This window comes from Patiria miniata, unplaced genomic scaffold (genome assembly GCF_015706575.1).
Source record: "Patiria miniata isolate m_02_andy unplaced genomic scaffold, ASM1570657v1 HiC_scaffold_7, whole genome shotgun sequence".
In the NCBI taxonomy this organism is placed as follows: domain Eukaryota; kingdom Metazoa; phylum Echinodermata; class Asteroidea; order Valvatida; family Asterinidae; genus Patiria; species Patiria miniata.
Window position 1 is genome coordinate 41,287,063 of NW_024037074.1, and position 21,082 is coordinate 41,308,144.

The window sequence follows — 21,082 nt, forward strand, 5'->3', positions numbered from 1 at the left end:
GCATGGTGATTGGTCCACTTATTTACATGTGTATTGTAGTGGCATTATAACGATTAAAGGAGAAGAAGTAAGGCACCAGCTGGGGCCTGGGGCATCCTGCAAAGACATGAAACAAACATGGCGTACCCTCGAAAGTGCAGTGGCTTAAGGGGGGGGGGGGAACATGGGGGCACGCCCTTCCGCTCATCAATATCTGGGGACGGGCAAAATGATTGTCTTTTTTAATTAAATTTGCGTTCCCAATGCTATTTTCCTGAAAAATAGATTCCTTTTCTAAATTGCTTTTTTTTTCTAGCAATACAAAAGTTATTCACTTTTGAATGAGATATTGACCGAAGAACAATCGGCCCATGTTATGTTACTGAATTATTGATTTGCAGTTTCGAATTATTGCCTGCCGAACAATTCTATTTTTGCTGGGTAGGCTGTGCTGGTTCCTGCCCTACATCGATAATGTACGGGCCGGGAGCAGTCTGCTCGCAATGCGGCTCTGGTTGTTCCAAAAAACAAAAGCCCTTTTTTCAGAGAGTTGCCTGAATTTTATAGAGAAATTTCCTGTGTTGTTCGATTTGCCGACTGTGAGTTTTGTCAGTGATTATGCGAAACTCGTTTGTGTAACTTGGTTGACAATTTGGACACCTGCACTGCCATCAACCTGAATATTGCGTGAGGTGTCATCCGCCATCAAACATCTCGAAAGCGTTGCCGTCCCTTTTGAGTTGGGGTATTGACCAACTTAAAGGGAATGTACATCATTGGCTTTTGCTGTAATTTTCAGAAATGAACTATTTGAGGGGTTAGTATAATAGATATAATAGATCAAATATTGTTTAAGTGACATGTTTGAAGTTTTGTGTTTAAAAATTGCTTGAAAAACCAAGAAAAACTAAAATTTTTAAGTAGTCTGGTTCCCTGACTCCACTAAAGATAAAATGGATCAATTTATAGATGTCGGAAAATTGTAAGGTAAGGGAACCAGCCTAGCTGGCCTGCACCCATTCATGAACATGTAACCAATAGCAAACAAAATTTGGACGGAAAAAAATTGTAAATTTGGAGCAGTAGTTGAAAATAGTTAGGTTTTTCCAACGGTGGTCGGCCGACCACCGTTGGAAATGTATACAAAAATACAATTTTCTTGAAAATGACTTGACACCAGGTGCCATAATGTTACAGGATGCTTTAGACTGTCATTTACCAACATCCTAGTAGGGTATTTCGTAAAAACGTGGTAATTTTATTTTTTGATGTTTGCAAATGTTGTATATTCCCTTTAACTCCCCTGTGGGTTTGGGCGTCGCCAGAATTTTTCAGGGGGGGGGGGGTTGGGCAAAACACATTTCTCACATAATCCTTGTACTTTCTCTTGCATATTCTCAGTTTATCTTTTTTTTTCTTTTCTTTTTTGTTAGGGTGGGCGGGGTAAATTTGCCCACCCCACCTCCATTGCCACCCATGCAGACGCTCATTTGTTCAATGTGTGTTGAATTAATAGCAAATATGACCTCACATCTCTTTTTTTTATTCTTTTTTTTTCTAGTCCTTTTCTGGTGGCTTTCCAAGGGGTTGGGGAAAGCGCCCCGCCCCCCCCCCCCCCCACTTGCCCCATCCTGGCGACGCCCATGATTGTGGGGTTGACGAAGTTATGCTAATGCTTTAGAAGCAGCAAGGTAGATAGGTTGATGACCATGTACTTCGTCTTCTTTGCATTAAGAGAGAGACCAACGGACTTGCAGCAAACTTGTACTTTATGGAGGAGAGATTCGTCAGCAAGGAGGGTGTCAGCAAGCAGACTAATGTCATCTGCATAATCTAGGTCGGGTATTGGGCAGGGTGTCTAGTACTCCTACAGTTTGAGAGAGTGAAGCCATCAGTGACTGTAACAGGCGCGGATCCAGAGGGAGGGGGGGGGGTAAAAAAAAAAACCAGCTCTGTCCCCCCCACAAAATACTCATACAAATTCCTAAATAATAAGTCGAACCCCCCCCCCCCCCCCTGCTGTGACACCCCCAAAAAAATTGGGCGAAAATTGCTGGATCCGCCCCTGGAAATTCATGGTTTCATGGTTTGAAATATATGATAAGTAAATAATCCAAAACATAAAAATCTGGGGGATTTTAGACTGTACCATTAACCATTTAAGTATATTCCATGAAGTGGGAAAAAAATCCGATTTTAATTTCCTCAATAATCACCTTTTCCCCACACATAGCATTTGCCCGCGTGGCTCACAATGCGGAGAAAGTGTTTAAAAAACACAACTTTTCCTCTGTGTCTTGTATTTGGTGCGCATTGACTCACTGTTGCATGAAGTGTTTTTATTTTCCTATCAGATCCACAGTAGAAACGCTGACTCTCTTGTTGTTTTCTTGTGACATAGGCCCTAACAATAATCTGTATATGTATATATATATGTTTTATTTTTTTTATACCCGATCTCCTTTATATGCTAATGAGCCTGGGCAGTGGTCATTATTGTGATCCAGACACCGTAACTTTCACCTGAGGCACCGAGGCCATGGCATAATGCAGCGGATTGGTACCGCACAACAGTCTCTATAGCCTTTCGCCAAGGCCATCGTGGCTTAAAGAAGCGGAGCTGCGAAAGCAGTTTTTGATTTTGATTTTACAGAGGCCAAGTGTCCGGAGAAAAAAACGTGTGTACATTTTCAGATTTTTTGGCTGATGACCCCCCCCCCCCCCCTGCGAAAATTCCTGGATCCGCCCCTGTGACATTTAATGCTCTCCGCAAGGCATAATCCAGAACTATGATGAATAGGTAGGGGGCAAGAGGATCACCCTGAAGAACTCCAGTGTTGACGGAGAACGAATCAGATTCACCTTCGGGAGTGAGAACAACAGCACTTGTATCTTTATACATAATTTTGATGGCATGAATGGTCTCCTCCAGGATACCGTAAGCATGCAGGATCTTAAACATTGTTGGTCTGTCAACAGAGTCAAATGCTTTACGGAATCGATGAAAATGATGGCGGCTTCCATCTGGTGGTTACGAATTTCCTTAATAAGGCGTCTGAGGGCAAGGATTTGAGAAGAGGTTAAACATAGAGGCCGAAAGACACTTTGATTGGGACGGAGTAACTTCTAAACTTCTGGACGAATGCGATTTAGAAGTAGCCGATTGTAGATCTTGAAAAAAAAGTAAAACTGCTGCAAACTGCTTACTGACTGGATGGACCTGAAATATATAAATCTTAAAATTAATGTGGCCTGACGTTGCGAACTTAGCAAGTTCTACTTCCTAGGCTAAAACAGAAATGACAGAGGTAGATACATTACAGAGGTAGATACATTAACATGGGGGTGCACCCCCATGTTAATGTATGTACCTCTGTCATTTCTGTTTTAGCCTAGGAAGAAGAACTTGCTAAGTTCGCAACGTCAGGCCACATTAATTTTAAGATTGTAGATCTTGGTAGCTGTTTGAGAGAGGCTGTTTCCCGGAAGTTGTCTGGGATGGTGAAGTCCCCTTTTTTGGAACTCGGGGACAATGCCGGAGAAGCCCCATTCTGGAGGGCGGTTACCTTCAAGGGTTGCATTACACAACCTTGTGAGATGTTTCTTTAGTTTAGGAAGCCTCCAAACTTCAATAGGTATTGTCCAGACCAGTAGCCTTGCCAAGCTTCATTAGTTTCATGGATGTGTTGACCTCGGCTTAGGAAAACTTGCCAGTTCGGATGTTAGGGTTTGTATCTAAGACAGGATCAGTGGAGAATAGTATATATCATTTTATAGTTCAGACATTTAACAGTCTATCGACTTTAAATCGGTCGAGCGATAATAATTGCAAGCTATCGAGGCTATCCTTATTAGCCAGTGGCGACAACAAGGTTACATGTCCACAGATCTGCAGAAAACTGAGGGAACTGCAGTTTCACTTTTCCATCCCAAGGAATTCAATGTGTCCTCTTCCAGTTGATACACTCAGTGGTAACCCCAGCGGATATCCGTCCCTAGCCCTCCATCCGCCTTGAAAATGCATGATCAAACGGTACATTTTATTTGCCTTGGCCCTTAAAAAAAATGATGCACCCCATGCACCCCAGAAGTTTGGCTCTAATAACAAAAAGCTCAAAAGTGTATCTCTCAAATTGTTAGCAACTTCATTGGTCTATTCAGTTAAGCTACTCAATATGTCATTGCTTTGATCTGGGATGTTCAATGTTCATCCCGTTTGGTGGACTGATACGTTTAGCAGAGCGTCAATCGATTCTCAAAAGTGTGTGTGTGTGGGGGGGGGGGGATCAAGGCATATGAACGCGAAGCCCTAACGGTGTGGGGTGCGGGGCCCGCTGTAATTATAAGGGCGCACCCCGAAAAAAATATGGATTCTAGACGCTCTTTGGTGTGATCTGAGGCAATTTCTGACCACTTATTGCCACTTTTTTTAGCAAAAGATCATCCTTTAAACGTCACTTTCGAGTTGGAAGTCAGTGCATCAGCTATTCTGAGCTATATAATCATTATGATTAATCATTTTTATTCGGGGATATAAAAGTGGGGGGGGGGGGGGGGGCAAACGATATGATATCCCCACACACTTTAAAAAGTGGGGGAGGAGACTTGGCTTGGTCCCCCGTGCCCCACCGATTGACGCCCATGGCGCGTCTTATCGAATTAACTGACACAGTTTAATCCCTCATCAGCGTTGGTTTCAGAACTAAGAATGGGGGAGTGACTGACAGATTCTGTATTGTCCACTAAAGGCGCCCTCTAGCGGCACATCGAAATCCGTTTAATCTTTTAAAATGTTACAGCCCTAAATCAAATTTTTATGATATATTAATTGCCCCTATATATCCCCTTATGCAACTACAAATGAATTTGCAAGGTTTCAGAAATTACAGTAGGGAGAATTCAACAATGATCATTTTATTTTGAATTTAAATCCATCATTTGATCCCTGTCTCATGACTTTGTTTTTTGCACCCCAAAAAGAAAATGACATCTGTTACACTTAATATTGACCTTTTGCTTCCAAATACTGTGACGTCATCAAACTGGAAGTTATCTGTTATTATTACATACACTAAATTGCCATATTTCCACGCGTTATTTTTACTAAATAATAAACAAGTGTCCTACCTTCTCTTTTTTGACTGATGACGCCATCAAACCGGAAATAACTTGTACGTGTACCTAACTGTTTACTGAAATTTATCATACCTTAAAAGGTGCATTATTTTTGTACAAAATAACTGGTACTGGAAATGTTGAAGTTCTTGGTCCTTCTGACATAAACATATCATAACTTAATTGGACAATCTCTAATAAAATGGTTGTCTACCCGTCCACTCTGCGTTTGTAACAACAAACGTGAACCTCTAGGTTTTTTTCCGGTCAATACTTCTCCGCAGGTTTTCTCCTAAACTATGGTGTTCTATATCTGCCATCTCGCCTCGCGGATCTCGCCTCGCGGATCTCGCCTCGCGGATCTCGCCTCGCGGATCTCGCCTCGCGGATCTCGCCTCGCGGATCTCGCCTCGCGGATCTCGCCTCGCGGATCTCGCCTCGCGGATCTCGCCTCGCGGATCTCGCCTCGCGGATCTCGCCTCGCGGATCTCGCCTCGCGGATCTCGCCTCGCGGATCTCGCCTCGCGGATCTCGCCTCGCGGATCTCGCCTCGCGGATCTCGCCTCGCGGATCTCGCCTCGCGGATCTCGCCTCGCGGATCTCGCCTCGCGGATCTCGCCTCGCGGATCTCGCCTCGCGGATCTCGCCTCGCGGATCTCGCCTCGCGGATCTCGCCTCGCGGATCTCGCCTCGCGGATCTCGCCTCGCGGATCTCGCCTCGCGGATCTCGCCTCGCGGATCTCGCCTCGCGGATCTCGCCTCGCGGATCTCGCCTCGCGGATCTCGCCTCGCGGATCTCGCCTCGCGGATCTCGCCTCGCGGATCTCGCCTCGCGGATCTCGCCTCGCGGATCTCGCCTCGCGGATCTCGCCTCGCGGATCTCGCCTCGCGGATCTCGCCTCGCGGATCTCGCCTCGCGGATCTCGCCTCGCGGATCTCGCCTCGCGGATCTCGCCTCGCGGATCTCGCCTCGCGGATCTCGCCTCGCGGATCTCGCCTCGCGGATCTCGCCTCGCGGATCTCGCCTCGCGGATCTCGCCTCGCGGATCTCGCCTCGCGGATCTCGCCTCGCGGATCTCGCCTCGCGGATCTCGCCTCGCGGATCTCGCCTCGCGGATCTCGCCTCGCGGATCTCGCCTCGCGGATCTCGCCTCGCGGATCTCGCCTCGCGGATCTCGCCTCGCGGATCTCGCCTCGCGGATCTCGCCTCGCGGATCTCGCCTCGCGGATCTCGCCTCGCGGATCTCGCCTCGCGGATCTCGCCTCGCGGATCTCGCCTCGCGGATCTCGCCTCGCGGATCTCGCCTCGAAAAAAAACACCCAGAAAAAAAAAACAAGAGGCGAGATCCGCGAGGCGAGATCCGCGAGGCGAGATCCGCGAGGCGAGATCCGCGAGGCGAGATCCGCGAGGCGAGATCCGCGAGGCGAGATCCGCGAGGCGAGATCCGCGAGGCGAGATCCGCGAGGCGAGATCCGCGAGGCGAGATCCGCGAGGCGAGATCCGCGAGGCGAGATCCGCGAGGCGAGATCCGCGAGGCGAGAGGCGAGATCCGCGAGGCGCGAGGCGAGATCCGCGAGGCGCGAGGCGAGATCCGCGAGGCGCGAGGCGAGATCCGGGAGGCGCGACGCGAGATCCGCGAGGCGCGAGGCGAGATCCGCGAGGCGCGAGGCGAGATCCGCGAGGCGAGATCCGCGAGGCGAGATCCGCGAGGCGAGATCCGCGAGGCGAGATCCGCGAGGCGAGATCCGCGAGGCGAGATCCGCGAGGCGAGATCCGCGACGCAAGATGGCAGATATAGAACACCATACTAAACGGTAAATGTTATGAACTTGTAACGTTCAATATATATCGACCCTCATCCCTAGTGGTGCATATTACTCTGACGTCATGATGACGTCATTGGGTATCAAATTACAAGCGATTTCAGCTGAAACAGTGATCAATTACTTTCACCTATAACTCTTGAACAAAATAATCAATGATGTTTGTATTCCGTAATCAGATAGACCATGAATTGATAAACATTTTCTTGTCGCGTACGTGAACTCGCTTGACCTTTACTTCCGGGTCTACTGGAAGGTCAAAGTTAGGTGAATTCAAAATGAAGACGTTAGCCTGACATCAAAACAAAGTAGAATTTCTTCCGAACGGTTCACGGTATGATCACAAAACCTTGGGTGAACTTGTACCGTGTTACGAAGATGTTATAAATTTTGTTACGTCATCATGACGTCATCAGGTATCAAATTACAAGCGATTTAAGGGCAAATTTTGACAAAATAGTTTGCTTTATATCTTTTGAACTAAATAGAGTATCGTGTTTGTTTTTTCGTGAGGTTGTAGACTATGCCGTGAGAAACATTTCGTGTTCCCGGACGCAAAACCGCTTGACCTTTACTTCCGGTGTTACCGGAAGTGCAATAAAAACTGAATATAACTCAAAATCGGAAGCATTTTACTACAGACATATATATTATGAAAGTGTTTAGTGAGGAATGCAAGATGCAAAAAACAGTGTGATGACGTCATCATCCGAAACGGCGCCCCCTATCGGCACATAAAATAGAGTTTCCCTTCTTTAATTTTAAAACCATCCGTCCAAATTTTACCAAATCGCCCCTTGACATTCTCTGATTAACCACAGATAACTTGGCAAGGTTTCAAATTCATGACGTCATCGAACCGGAAGTTGCCTTAAGGAGAATTTGAAAAAGATCATAGTTTTAATTTAATTCTATCATTTGATCCCTGTCATGTCTTCGAAGTCCAAATAATGATATCCATTCCAATGTTCACCTTTGGATCTCTAATGCTGTGACGTCATCAAACCGGAAGTTAGGTGTTATCAATACGTCATCAAACCGGAAGTTAGGTGTTATTAATACAAACAATTATATTTCCCATATTTTCATACGTTATTTTAACTTTACAATGAGAAATTATCCTCTCCGAACTTCATCAGTATTCACTCACCATTTTTGACTGATGACGTCATCAAACCAGAAATAACTTTTTGTGCACATAGAATGTTTACTGAAATTTATCACACCGTTAAAGATATCTTTCTGAAACATTGATTGTGCTTGAAGGGATTTAATTTCGTGATCCTTTTTTTCTACATAAACATATACTCTTAACTTAACTGGGCAGTGTATAATTATGAAAAGGCTGTCCGCTCACTACTCTGCGTTTGTAACTCAACAAACGCGAAACTCTAATTATGTTTAATTTTTTTTTGATATTTTTGTTTGTAAACTTTCGAACTCTGTGTATACGTGTAAATAAAATGTCTAATTTGTAGTGCAGGCTAATTGTGTGTCTTCTAGATCAAGATATATAGTAAACACTGCATTTAAACTAATTATTACAGCTTATCTGCATATTTCTACATGATAATTATATGCCTGCCTTACAGAAGATTAATAATGACCTTTTGTCAGCGCGCGTTTAAACTTTATGCACATTTCGTGAGCATAAAGTTTGATATTTTTGTATTTTTTTGCGGAAACATATTTCATACCGGGCTTAGGAAAGGATAAACTGATAATCCCATAATCCCATAATCTATGCACTTCCCTATGGAGCATGGGGGCCCATGGTCCACTAAGCACCATAGGAAAGCACACACGTGAGCAAAGTGTGACGTCATTAGTGCAGAGGCTTATTAAAGTCGTCACCTGGCCATTCTCGATATTATATAATCGAAATTGTTCGGTGTGGACGCACCGAGCCCGAGCTGAAGCTAGTGCAGCATTATTATAGCACGTTCGTCACAACGAATCGGCCGCCGTCCGAAAATAATGGTGCGCATCATGCAGGGCGCGGCGCGAGCTGCTTCTCTCTATCTTGCTATCGCCCTTGTGTTGATGGTGGAAGTGGATTCGAGTTTTGACAAGAGCAAAGAAATCCAGCGATTGTTGGACGACATTTTAGGACCAGTCGCCAGGAGTGGGCCGGAAGTTACAATCAAGGTTGTTTATTGGTGAGTACTTTTCAGGGCGAGCTAATGTTTCAATTCCAAAATAACGCCGTTGCCAGCAGCAGTTGTTTAGCCCTTTCTCCCCAAACTTGTTTTGGTAAGAATGTACTATAGTATCCTGACGCCACTTCTGTGTGCAGTCTGTAGAGAGTTGAGTTTATTTTCAAACTATTTTCTAACAAAATTGGAAATGTTTCTCAGTCCCGAATTCATGTCTTTTCAACATATTTGCAATGACTGCTCTTCACTGAGATAATATGTTATGAAAAAGTGGCGGCAGGATGCAACATTCTTTCCCTGGAACTACTTTGTTCGTGGAGCCCCATATAGTCAGGCCCAGATTATGGCCCACGAAGAAAATGGGGGCCTACGAAGAAAATGGGGGCCTACGAAAAAATTGAGGGCCTACGAAAATACCACAGTGCATGTGCCATAAAACACACACACACACCCATGAACAAGCCGTGGTATGGAATAGAACAGCAGATGCAGAAAGTCCCCACAACTCGGTCCTAAAAAGTTTTAGCCTCTCTCTCTCTCTGATCAGAATTTTTTTCGATTTCACCAACTAACACTGATGTAGCTGCCCATGCAGAACAGAAAAAGGATCATGAAATTTATGGTTTGAAATTCATGGTTTCATAGTTTGAAATAGGATAAGTCAACAATCCAAAACATAAAAATCTCTGGGATTGTATAGACTGTACCATTAACCATTTAAGTATCTTCCATGAAGTGGGGGAAAAAATCCGGAGAAAGTGTTTGAAAAAACACAACTGTTCCCCTGTGTCTTGTATTTGGTACGCATTGACTCACTGTTGCATGAAGTGTTTTTATTTTCCTATCAGATCCACAGTAGAAACGCTGACTCTCTTGTTGTTTTCTTGCGACATAGACCCTAACAATAATCTGTATATAGGGGCCTATATGTTTTATTTTTTTTATACCCGATCTCCTTTATATGCTAATGAGCCTGAGCAGTGGTCATATTGTGATCCAGACACCGTAACAGTAGTCACCTGAGGCACCGAGGCCATGGCAAAATGCAGCGGATTGGTACGGCACAACAGTCTCTATAGCCTTTCGCCAAGGCCATCGTGGCTTAGAGCGGCGGAGCTGGAGCAAAGATTAAATCAGCACGAACGAGTGGCGAAGCCTCGAGGCCTTGTCCAACTTGATTTTGTTGAATTATTCATAGTTTTTATGCAAATAAGAAGAGTGCTGAAAGGTTAACCAATCACAACGCGGACTTTGCCTAGTGGCTTCCATTTGCGAAAGAAGGGTGAGTAAGGAAAACGTAAGAGCAAATAACTGTACGTTCAGATGATTTTTTTTTTTTTTTTTAATTTTGTGCAAGCATCCGGGCGCGTCGACGCGTCCGGGTAGCAGCCATGCGCGCACTAAAAGGCTGATGATTGGTTGGAATTTGGCTACCCTTTTGGGGTAGCAAAAATCGAGATTATAACGAAAAACATAAGAAATTCTTGACAAGTTGGAAAAGGCCCTCGTGGCTTCGCCACTCGCGCGCGTGGTCTCCCGCTCCAATCGCTTCGCTTTTTCGCCGCTTTGTCTAATGCCGGCAAGTTAAGCCACGGTGGTATAATTATGGTCCCATGACAGTTAATTTTTTTTTTTACATGTGTCCTATAATAGTGTAGATCATGCATGGTATATGCAGTGAGAATGGTATAGGGATGGGCAAATTTATGCATACCCGTGGAATGCAGAAGTTGAATACTGAATAAAAGAGCGACTCCTAAAATTGTTGTGTTGACATCAGTGGCGGCGCCAGCCTCAATTTTTTTGGGGGGGGGGGCAATTTAGTCTATGTAATAGACGCTCGTTGAAGACGAGCGTCTATCACATGCGTGCAGATTCCACGATTAATTATGCAAGACGGCCGCGTACTGACCACCAAGTTTTGACCAATCAACAGGCGTCTACTATATCGTACAAGCATGTCTCTGTTGACAAAAGTTGGTTTCATGGAGGCCGCCATGTCTGCTGAGTCAGCTGACAGCTGTTGACTAATCAACATCCTCCGTCACAATCTGGACGGAAAATGACGGTAAACGGCTGTGATTGGCTGATGTGCTGCGTTGCATAATATTTGCATGCACGCATGTATCAGACGTTCGTACGGAGCACACGGCTCGCTCCGTATAGAACGGGTGATACTCAGACTAGGGGCAATTGGGGAAAGGAAATAATTGGGGGGGGGGGGTGAACAAAAATCTCAAGTCTGTGTACGCGCGCGCGCGCGCATTGTCAATGATCTGGGGGAAAAGCCACTAGAGCAACTTAGAGGTGCAGTCGTTTTTAATGAATTAGAAATGTATCAAACTACAGAATGGTGTATTAAAGGTATAGTCCATCATTTGTAATTTGTGCATTTTGTTCGTTTCAAGCAACAAGAGTGCTCAAAATCTGAAGAGGGGTGCTGAACAACTATAACCTGATGAAGCTTCAGCTCGGCTTCAGCTGTATATTGCGAGAAAAAAACAGCATTCTAGGATCTCGATTTTAAATCAAAAGTTGCTGAATCATGTTTTGAATTGGGCCTGAACTCACGGTCCGAGACACGTTCTCAAGTGAGCCGATTGCAGCCACGCGATGTCGCGCACCGATCCAACGAATTATAGCAACTGCGCGCGCGTGTGCGTCGTGTCAACGCTTGCGCGCGCTTCGCCGAATAAAAAAACGAACTACTAACGGAAATTTCCAAGGGTGCTTCTTAAAGCTATAGTCCATCATTTGCAGCCATCCGAAAAGTAACTGGCGTAATTACTGTTGAAAAACAAACTTGGTTGAAAGATAGTAAGGGGACTAAACTCCCTGTGAAATTATTCTTTCTGGGAAGCTGTCATTTTGAAGAAATCAACGAAAGAAGGCATTTCCAACGGTGATTCTTAAGAAGCACCGTAGGAAAATTTAAATTAGTAGCTCGTTTTGTTATTCAGCGCAGCGCGCACAAGTATTGGGACGACGCACACGCGCGCGCGGTTGTTATAATTCGTCGGATCAGTGCGCGACGCCGCGTATAGCTGCAATTCAAAACAATTCAAAACATGATTCAGTAACTTTTGATTTGAAATTGAGATCTTAGAATGCTGCTTTTCTCGGAATGTACAGCTGAAGCTTAGCTGAAACTTCATCAGGTTAGTTGCTCAGTATCCTTCATTAGATTTTGAACACTTTTGTTGCTTCAAACGAAAAAAATGCACTAATTACAAATGATGGACTATAGCCTTAAGACGCACCGGCGTTGGAAAGGCCTTCTTTCGTTGATTTCTTCAAAATGACAGCTTGCCAAAAAGAATAATTCCACAGGTAGTTTAGTCCACTTACTATCTTTCAACCAAGTATGTTTTTCAACAATAATTACGCCAGTTACTTTTTGGATAGCTGACATGTAATCTCCATGACATTTTCGAAGTTTGTTTCACTTAAAATGATCCAACTATAATGAGCTAAAACTCGTTTCGATATGTTCAGTATTTTTTATTCAAATTGGAAAAATGGGCTTTGGAACGTCAATTTTTCAAAGCTGTAACAAATGGTGTTTGCAATATCTGTCTATCTTTTCAAACCCCACGAATATTGTTATATTAATAAGGTTCCTATCCTTATGGTGTGCAGTAAAAGAAAATTGTACGACTCCCTCCTACACGTGTTATTAATTAAAGGTATATTACGGCCTGGAACACGCCCAATTGGCTAACAAAACGCGTTTTGAACGAAATGATATTAAATGGAAAGAGCATTTAAAAGTAGAATATAAACGTCCACACAACAATCCTTTAAAAACTTGGCGTTTTTGTTTTATTTCTGCGGGAACCATGCGAGAACGAATTTCGAGAGTTAGGCCCTACAATTATTTTTGATCAAAAACATGAAATGTTCGGGGATTTCAGGCCGTAATGCCCCTAAATGTCAACCTTTTTGGCGGGCCTCATTGGTCGATACCGAGACCCACGCGAATAGCTAATAACGCGCCAATCACCGTTGCGTCCAAATTCGGTCGTGGTATAGCTAAAGGCCACGTGTTGTTTTGCTCGGCAGGAAAACCGAGTCGAAATTTACCTTGGTGATATACAAGGTGTAATACAAGCGTTTGCTACAACAGACTGATTAAACTGAAATTCGGAATACACTTCAAATATATGATATTAGTGTTCAATTGACAACTATACTCGTGAAATAAAACCTTGTAAGGATTCCTAGAAATTGAGATTATATATTTGGGGACTATTTCGAACAATTTGTTTACGACTTTTAGGTCAGCTTTACCAGTGACCAGTATTGACGTTTCTGCATCAATAACGGCGGGTTTTTTTTCACTGACATGAAGTTTAAGATTTCTTCTATCCTATTTCAATTTAACTTTTCAATCATACTGAGCATATTTCTTGAAAAAAAAACAGAACGTTCAAAAGCGATGTTTTTTTTTGGGGGGGGGGGGGCGCAATCAGTTCAGTGCTCTGTCTGTAGCGTTATTATGTATGTATATCGGATTAATTTCGCTTATCAACGCACGAGGCAAAGCCTTGTCAACCGTAAGGTTGCGTAGTTAGGACGCAACACAACTCTTAAACATGTTTAAATTAAAAGGCAGCATATTTCCACTGTTATTTATGTCTTTAACAGTAAAACAAAAACAAAAGTGAGCAGTTTAATAAAAAGATGGGAGGATTTTCAGATGTTTTACAAAGAAAAGGGAAAGTAAACTTCGGTGTGACTTATCCTCAACCCTGTGTGTTAACGTCCGGCATCTTCCTGAATTCTCAAAATATCTAGCAAAATGCATTATTACCTATGACACACATGTTGTGTCTCTTGGACGAAATTTAGGCCAAAACAAATAAACAGTCTGTAAAATCCTGTATCCAGCAAAATTCTGCAAACATGGTTTTGATTTTTAAGAAAAAAAAATGGCATAGTTGGAATTATTTGATGATACAAGTGTATTAATCATATTTATACACCACTCACAATGTAATTTATTTTCAATTTGCAAGACAGTCGGGATGAATATTTCCGAGAGTTTTATAATCTTAAATTCACAATACATCTTTTTTTTCATTTACCAGTACTTGACAAATTTGTTTTTAAAATGAAAATGCTTTGGTGTACATGATGTTCAAAAAAATGTTAAATCTGCATTTTTTTTTAACGCATGATTAATCGTGACCATTTTATTGTTCTTGGAATCTCTATTTTTTGTAAAATTGATGCAATTTTTTTTCTCTGTCTCTCTCTTTTATTTTTCAGTGGTGGATGTGGGTACGGCTCCAGGGTAAGAAATCTGTCTTGTTACGACAGAGAACTGAACATGAAATAGTCCGGTGGCTTTGATTTACTGTCCAAAGAGCATAATACACATGCAGTGACGTTAATACACACGCAGAGCCCACTCCTTATTAGCCGCTTTGTCTAATGCGGGCAAGTTAAGCCACGATGGAATTGGTGACGGGCTAACTCCTTATAAACGTCTGTTTACCAGCTTGCACATTTTTGTGTTAATGCGTGACAGTTAGTCTGGTTCCCAGACCTGATAATTATTCCCGACGCTCACGTCTAAATTGTAGGTCAGGCAGTAACCGTGGCTAAAAATAAACATGACGACATTGACAGTCCTTTTTCAAAGCTCGGCTTCGTTTCCGATTTGGCTTCATTATGTTCCGATCAAATTTTATTTTAATTTTAAACAATCACTTGCTCCATAACATAATATACAGTTTAATATTTCTGTAGGAAAACCTTGACTAATTGTGACCTGAAATCTTAAAAGGTACGGACCCAAATAGCACTTAGCTGGCGAAGCCAAATTTGGAGACCACGCGGGGATGCGCTGACAATAGACGTAGCCGTAGCTCTGGAAGACCGTTTCGGACACGGCCTCACCTAATTTTCATCAGGAAGAGTCAGAATCCTTTGGTCTGGGAACCAGACTACGTGACAGTCTTCTTGAGAAATGACACGAGGGATTGTTTGGTAGATAGCCGTCAGCTGACCTCAATGCATAAATGCTGAGAATATGGCTGCCGCCATTGTTTTAGAGCAGACGATTTGGAAGTATAGTTGTTTTTGTCAGCTCTGAGCTCCCGTATTGTTTCTGACCTCAATTTCAAATGTTTGCAGATGCACAGAAGACAGGGGCGTAAATCTGGGGGGGGGGGGGGGGGGGGGGGGTTGATGGTGTATATTGAATCATCCCCCAATTTTTTGTGATGAGAAAAAAAAATATGTGGATTTCGAGGTATTTTTCGAACATCCCAACCACCAAAACGTACTCAAAAGCACTGAAAAGTGGAGAAACAAAGTACAAAAGCTTTTAAAATGCGCCGTTTTGATGTAAGCGCGAGTCTGCATCATTCAAAGTCATGTATATATCCAAAGTTTCTTTACTGCTCCAGATCATATCTGTACAATCATGCAATAGAAAACAACACAAAATCGGACAGAAAAGCGCCGCCTGGTGACGCTCAGGAGAAAGGTGGCGATGTTTTTGTTGCGACCGCTAAATTTTCCTTTCAGTGTTACCAGAGATGGCCAAGTCAATTTTTTGGTATATTCCCCTCCCCTCAAACCACCCCTAAAATGGTTGCCAATCTATATGGGCCCAGATCTAAATATAGCCCCACACCATTATGCGAAATAGGCCCGCAAACAAAAGCTGACGGGTTTTTTTTGTGAACGAAGCACCCCGAATTGGAAACCACAAGTCACAGATGTTTGAAATTTCAGGGGCCCAATTTCATGCCAATTGCTCAGAAATGAGCTCACACTCCTGTGCACGCCTTCCATCCATCGCCAGGGGGGGCAAAGCACCTTCTTCCGAAATCCCTGCTCTTTTTCCAGCATATTCTCGATTTATCATTTTTCGAGGGTGGACAGGGACATTGCCCCCCCCCCCCCCCCCCACCCATTAAATTAACAGCAGTACAACTTTGCGCTTCTTTTTCTTTCTTTTATTTTCATTGTTTTCTCCTTTTGCTTCCACCCATCTTTTTTTTTAAAACATTCAAGTTCATGGCCCACGTCATAAGTGCATATTGTGAAATGTCGTTGTTTTAATACGCATAATTCTTCAAATAAGTCTAAAGATTGGGCACATTTTTAATCGTAACGTTTTAAGTCACCAGAGACGAAATGTAACGACAAGAACATTAAAACGAATGACAAAAAACGAATTTGCTTTTTCAATCCAACGCCGATTGCTTCACGAGACGAATTTCAAAAGTTTTGGGCGAATCGGAATGCTTACAGTTTGAATTATACTGAACCTTAAATGAAATCTAGTGGTGGCTTTTTTGAAATTCAAATTGAGAACTGAGCTTGGCGATGTTCGAGGACGAAATTAAAGTATCGATATAGGGAATTCGTGAGATACAAGTGTTAAAATAGCCGGGAAAACCTATAGTGAAGAATTTGAGGGCATATAGTGATTTTGCCCGCTTAGGGAATTCTGGGCCTATTTACAGGTCTACACCCATAGAGTCAGTTTCTATCTTATATTTCAATTATGCATGTGGTTTGTATTCCACAACCAATTACTGCTAGATAGGTTTTACATTGAACACAGATTAACCACATTCCTTTAGCGTGCAGTTTTTGTTAATTTTTTCCCCATAATTCTTGATTAACAAATTTTACGAAGAAGCAATATGCAGATTATTTGGGTGCAGTACTCCTTTGCAGATGTCATCTTCGAGTCAACTTGAACAAAGGGATTGTCATTCCGTTTCACTCCCCTCCCCCCACCCCAAGTTTAGATTTATAATTTTTTTGCATGGACAGTTGTTAACTTGTTTTCTTTGGTTTATTGAGTTGGCCGCTTTACACTATAATATTGACACTGAAAAGATTGCAGTACCCGTGCCAATATCATGTTTTTCATTTTCTGTGATCAGTATCGTAGGTTGGAGACGGAGCTAAGTGATGAGTTTGGGGATGACGAGATAGCCATTGTAAGTAGAAAGTAAAAGACAACCAAATAATTCTATCGAACTTTACAATTTTCTACTCTCCAAAAAAAAGGTTATTTCTAGTTTCTATATATTGCAGTTTTCCGAGCCAGTCGTGTACAGCTTTATATAAGCCTGTAAGTGCCGTTGGATAACAAAAAAAATGTCGGACCGCGTGGACGAAGCCATCAATTTTGCAACACAGAAACTGGGCAGTGGAAATTAAAAACAAATCATCAAATCAGCCGCTCTTCATCATTGGAATGTGGCCGCGATTTGACCAATCCGTACGGGCGACTGCATGCATGGTCAGTGCTTCGTGCCATCAAAATTAATGCACGCGTACGTCACGTCGCTTGACTTTGCTATTTCCCAGGTCTGCATTGTGTCTTTGGGCGTGACCCCATCTGCATTGTGGCTTATTACAGGGTTCAGACTAAATGGTTAAGTATGACATTTGAGTTGAAATATTGGCTCACTGTTTTCAGTGACATGTACATGTATCAGCTTACCGGATGAAAAGTTGAAAATGTAACGGTTCATCATAAACTTCAGTAACTTTTGTCTGTTTTGTCAATAGGTTGGCGAGTCCACTCCTGGTATAACTGGTTATTTTGAGGTATCTGTCAATGGTAACCTTATCCACTCCAAGAAGGTCAGTAGCGGTCATTTTGATAGTCAGACTTAAGAGTCGTTCCACATTATGTATTTGTCACCACGTCCAACTCATCATGAATTGAACTGGCCTCAACCTGGGAGATCACTCCCACTGTTGTCCCCGCATTGGCATCCGTCTTCTCCCAGTTGCGCACCCATGATTTGGCTTGGGGGATCACAATTTTTGTTTCCCTGAATTTTTTTAGAAGTTTTTCAAAAACTGTTGGCCAACATTTTTGGCCGCAGAAAAATATTGTTTTGGGTGGGGGGGGGGGGGGGCGGACTATTTTGACGTTGGTTGGGCCATTTACACCCCTATTATACTACTCGAACATAGGCCACATCACTACAGTCAAATCGTGGGACTAAAAAAAAAATTTACCCCCCCAATTTTGTTTTTAAATGGCAACCTCTTTTTTTGGGGGGGGGGGGGGGGGGCTCAACGTACGCGGGGCCGACTGTCGTTTCGGAGTGCCACTGCCATCCTCCCTCGGAGTTTTTACACTCCCGGGCGAAGTGCCTTTTTTCAGTGGCGCCCAATCAAATCGTTAGCCCATGCCCTCACCCCAACCAAGAAACACAATTTGTGAACAAGAATGAAATAATTTGAATTAATATAAAACCACCCCTCAGAGAAAATCACAGCAGTTTTCATATTTGCTGTTGTAGGGTGGAGATGCCTTCGTTGACAGTGACGCCAAGAAAAAGAAGATATTTGATGCTGTGCGTGCGTCCATGGGTTAAGATGGCAGATGCTACGCCAGAAGTAAGTAAACTCATCCCCGGTACACCCCGTTGCTACACCCCGGTACCTACACTCCGGTACCTACCCCTGGTACCTACACCCCGGTACCTTCACCCCGGTAACCACACCCGGGCCCGTACTGTACACCCCGGTTTTCCCACACCCCCGTACAGACACCCTGGTGCCGTACACCCCAGTATACCCCAACCCCCGTACGGACACCCCGGTACCTACTCCCCGGTACCCACACCCTGGTACCCACACCCCGGTACCCACACCCCGGTACCCACACCCCGGTAAGTACGTTAGTGTGGACATTCCTTCGTTTTCGTGTAGTTAATAAAACCTGCGAAAAAAACCTCATTTTACTCACACTGTGAAAACTCTTGCAAACCTATTTTTTTCTATAATTCCCTTTCGTGTTTCTCTTCATGCTACGGATTAACCTTACCCCAAAACGCTTCTAAACCCGTTTTCCAGAAAGGGGGAAACACTGTGTGGACGTGGGCAAGTCCACACAACGTCGCTGCTACTTGGTTTATGTGGACCACGTTTGCTTGGAAGTCCACACAGTGAATGTAATGCCTGTACACACCGGTATACCCACGCACGTTTACGTTATATACGTATAGTGTGGACATTCCTTTGTTTTCGTGTAGTTAATAAAAGAATCTGTGAAAAAAAATATTTTACTCACACTATGAAAACTTTTTCAAACCCAATTTTGTTTTCTACGATTCTTTTAGTGTTTCTCGTCATTTTGCCACAGATAAACCTAACCCAAAATTGCCTCTAAACCTGTTTTCCAGAGAGGACGCTGGCAAGTCCACACAACGTCGCTGCTACCTGATTTGTGTGGACCTCTTTTGTTCGGAAGTCCACACAGTGAATGTAATGCTTGTACCCGGTACCTAAATGTTCCATATCCAACACCCAGTTTTTGTTGTCGGGACTGTACTACATCCTACTACTTTCCATGGGCCTTCATTTCCCTACTGAAATGTTGCCTTGGCAAAAGAGTGTGCCTGGGTTCAAACCAAAGGAAATCCACTGTTCACAGCAATGTTCACCTTCTTTCTTAAATTCTTTGAAACTTTTTATTAGTAGCTATTTAAGTACTTGCCTTTAAGCACAAGTGGTGAACAAATAAATCGTTGCAATGGCACATTTTGACCCTGAGATATGGTAATTCGAACATTTTCATAATGCGAAACCTGTTGTCCACAGAGGTATACTCTCAACACAAAATGCACCTACCGATTACCATTTGAAAAGACCGCGCTAACAATGAAGCCCATTGTAACATTTGAAAGGGTAACAATCGTGACATTTGATTGTTATGTAATGGTATGCAACAATGAACTTAAGCCTACAGCTCCTTGGGTAGATGATCTGAATACTGACATGAACAACCGGACAGCCTCAATAAAAGGTTATACCAGGTCAAAAAGTTTTGTTGGCAAGGTTGCTACTTTTGTGAACTACACAAAAAGATCCAATTTGCATAGAATAAAAGTGGACAAGACTGATTTTGGTGACTTGTATTCAAATTAGCGTAATATCACTCTTCTTGCGACTTTTACTAAGCTTTTTTTCACCATGCATGGTAAAAGGCCTAAACTTTACTACAACGTGAAGAACAATTGAAATTAGCTAAGCAGGTGAAAATTGCCGTCAAGAGTGGATTTCCTTTATTTTGAACCACCCTGTATTTTACTATTGAGTTTAATTTCATTCATTTCTTTGTTTTCTCCATCTTGTTTGTTGTTCTCAGTCAAATGGACTCGACATTTCAAAGTGGATGGGCCTGTTTATGACGGGACAAGCTTAAACGTGACTACCCTCACAAGGCTCGTTCTTGATGCTGTACTAGGAACATCCGCTGGGACATGTGGACTAGAGTTTGGTTCCGGAATTAAGTTTTGATTTTACTTTGAGTAGTTTAGAAAGTTCAAAGCATTTAAAGTTTTGTAATGTGCACCAGGATTTCTCTTCGTTATTACTCCCAACTAGGTGTCTTAATGTACCCCAAAGTCTCCCATCTTAAGAATTGACAGTCTAGAACAATCTATTTCATCATTTTTGTAAGGCAAAAAAGTAAATATATTGAGATATTCCTTGATACTAATGTTTGGTTAAAGTTTTGAATGTCATCACGAGCCTTTGTATCAAATTGGAAGTTTTTCTTTTTCCATTCATTGAATCATAAAAAGTAGCGATTGTTGCCTAGTTCAGATTTCATTCCAAGCTTAATTTCTCGTATAGCGTCTTAAAGTTATCATTGCTTCCAAGAATATTAATGTGAAAGACTAGTCACAGTTGGGTAAAAGTCGGATACAACTTCCTCTGTTGTGATCTCATATCGTATCATCCGGGAAATGAACTTAAAAAGGACTTTAAGAGTCTAGCAGCATTTAAACCAAGATTACAGGGTAATACCATTATACAGACTGGATAGCGCTTCGGGCCATGGGGGTGAAGTCACTGGACGCCATTTTGACACTCCCTTTGACCACGTAAAAATACATTCAAAGTCACGAAATAAAATTATATTTTTGAACAAATATTAACATGAGTAAAATGACACTGTGGGCAAAATGAATAAATAATACGTGTTTGATGATCCAAAATTGCTTAAA

At 42.9% G+C, this 21,082-nt stretch overlaps 1 protein-coding gene across 1 annotated transcript; it reads left to right on the forward strand.

The window, feature by feature from the left end:
- Positions 1-8,784: 8,784 nt before the first annotated feature.
- On the forward strand, positions 8,785-21,082 carry LOC119746415 (selenoprotein W-like). The gene is made up of 6 exons (XM_038223338.1): positions 8,785-9,077; positions 14,346-14,370; positions 16,988-17,044; positions 17,622-17,696; positions 18,368-18,464; positions 20,218-21,082. The coding sequence occupies exons 1-5, from the start codon at positions 8,896-8,898 to the stop codon at positions 18,440-18,442; spliced, it is 414 nt and encodes a 137-aa protein (XP_038079266.1). The 5' UTR covers positions 8,785-8,895; the 3' UTR covers positions 18,443-18,464; positions 20,218-21,082.

What these genes read in the sequence shown, in the direction of transcription:
- LOC119746415 (XM_038223338.1), top strand. Translation starts at nt 8,896, where the DNA reads ATGGTGCGCATCATGCAGGGCGCGGCGCGAGCTGCTTCTCTCTATCTT. An exon ending in GATGTGGGTACGGCTCCAGG is followed by an intron (nt 14,371 to 16,987) that starts GTAAGAAATCTG and finishes TTCTGTGATCAG; the next exon opens with TATCGTAGGTTGGAGACGGA. An exon ending in GGGATGACGAGATAGCCATT is followed by an intron (nt 17,045 to 17,621) that starts GTAAGTAGAAAG and finishes TTTTGTCAATAG; the next exon opens with GTTGGCGAGTCCACTCCTGG.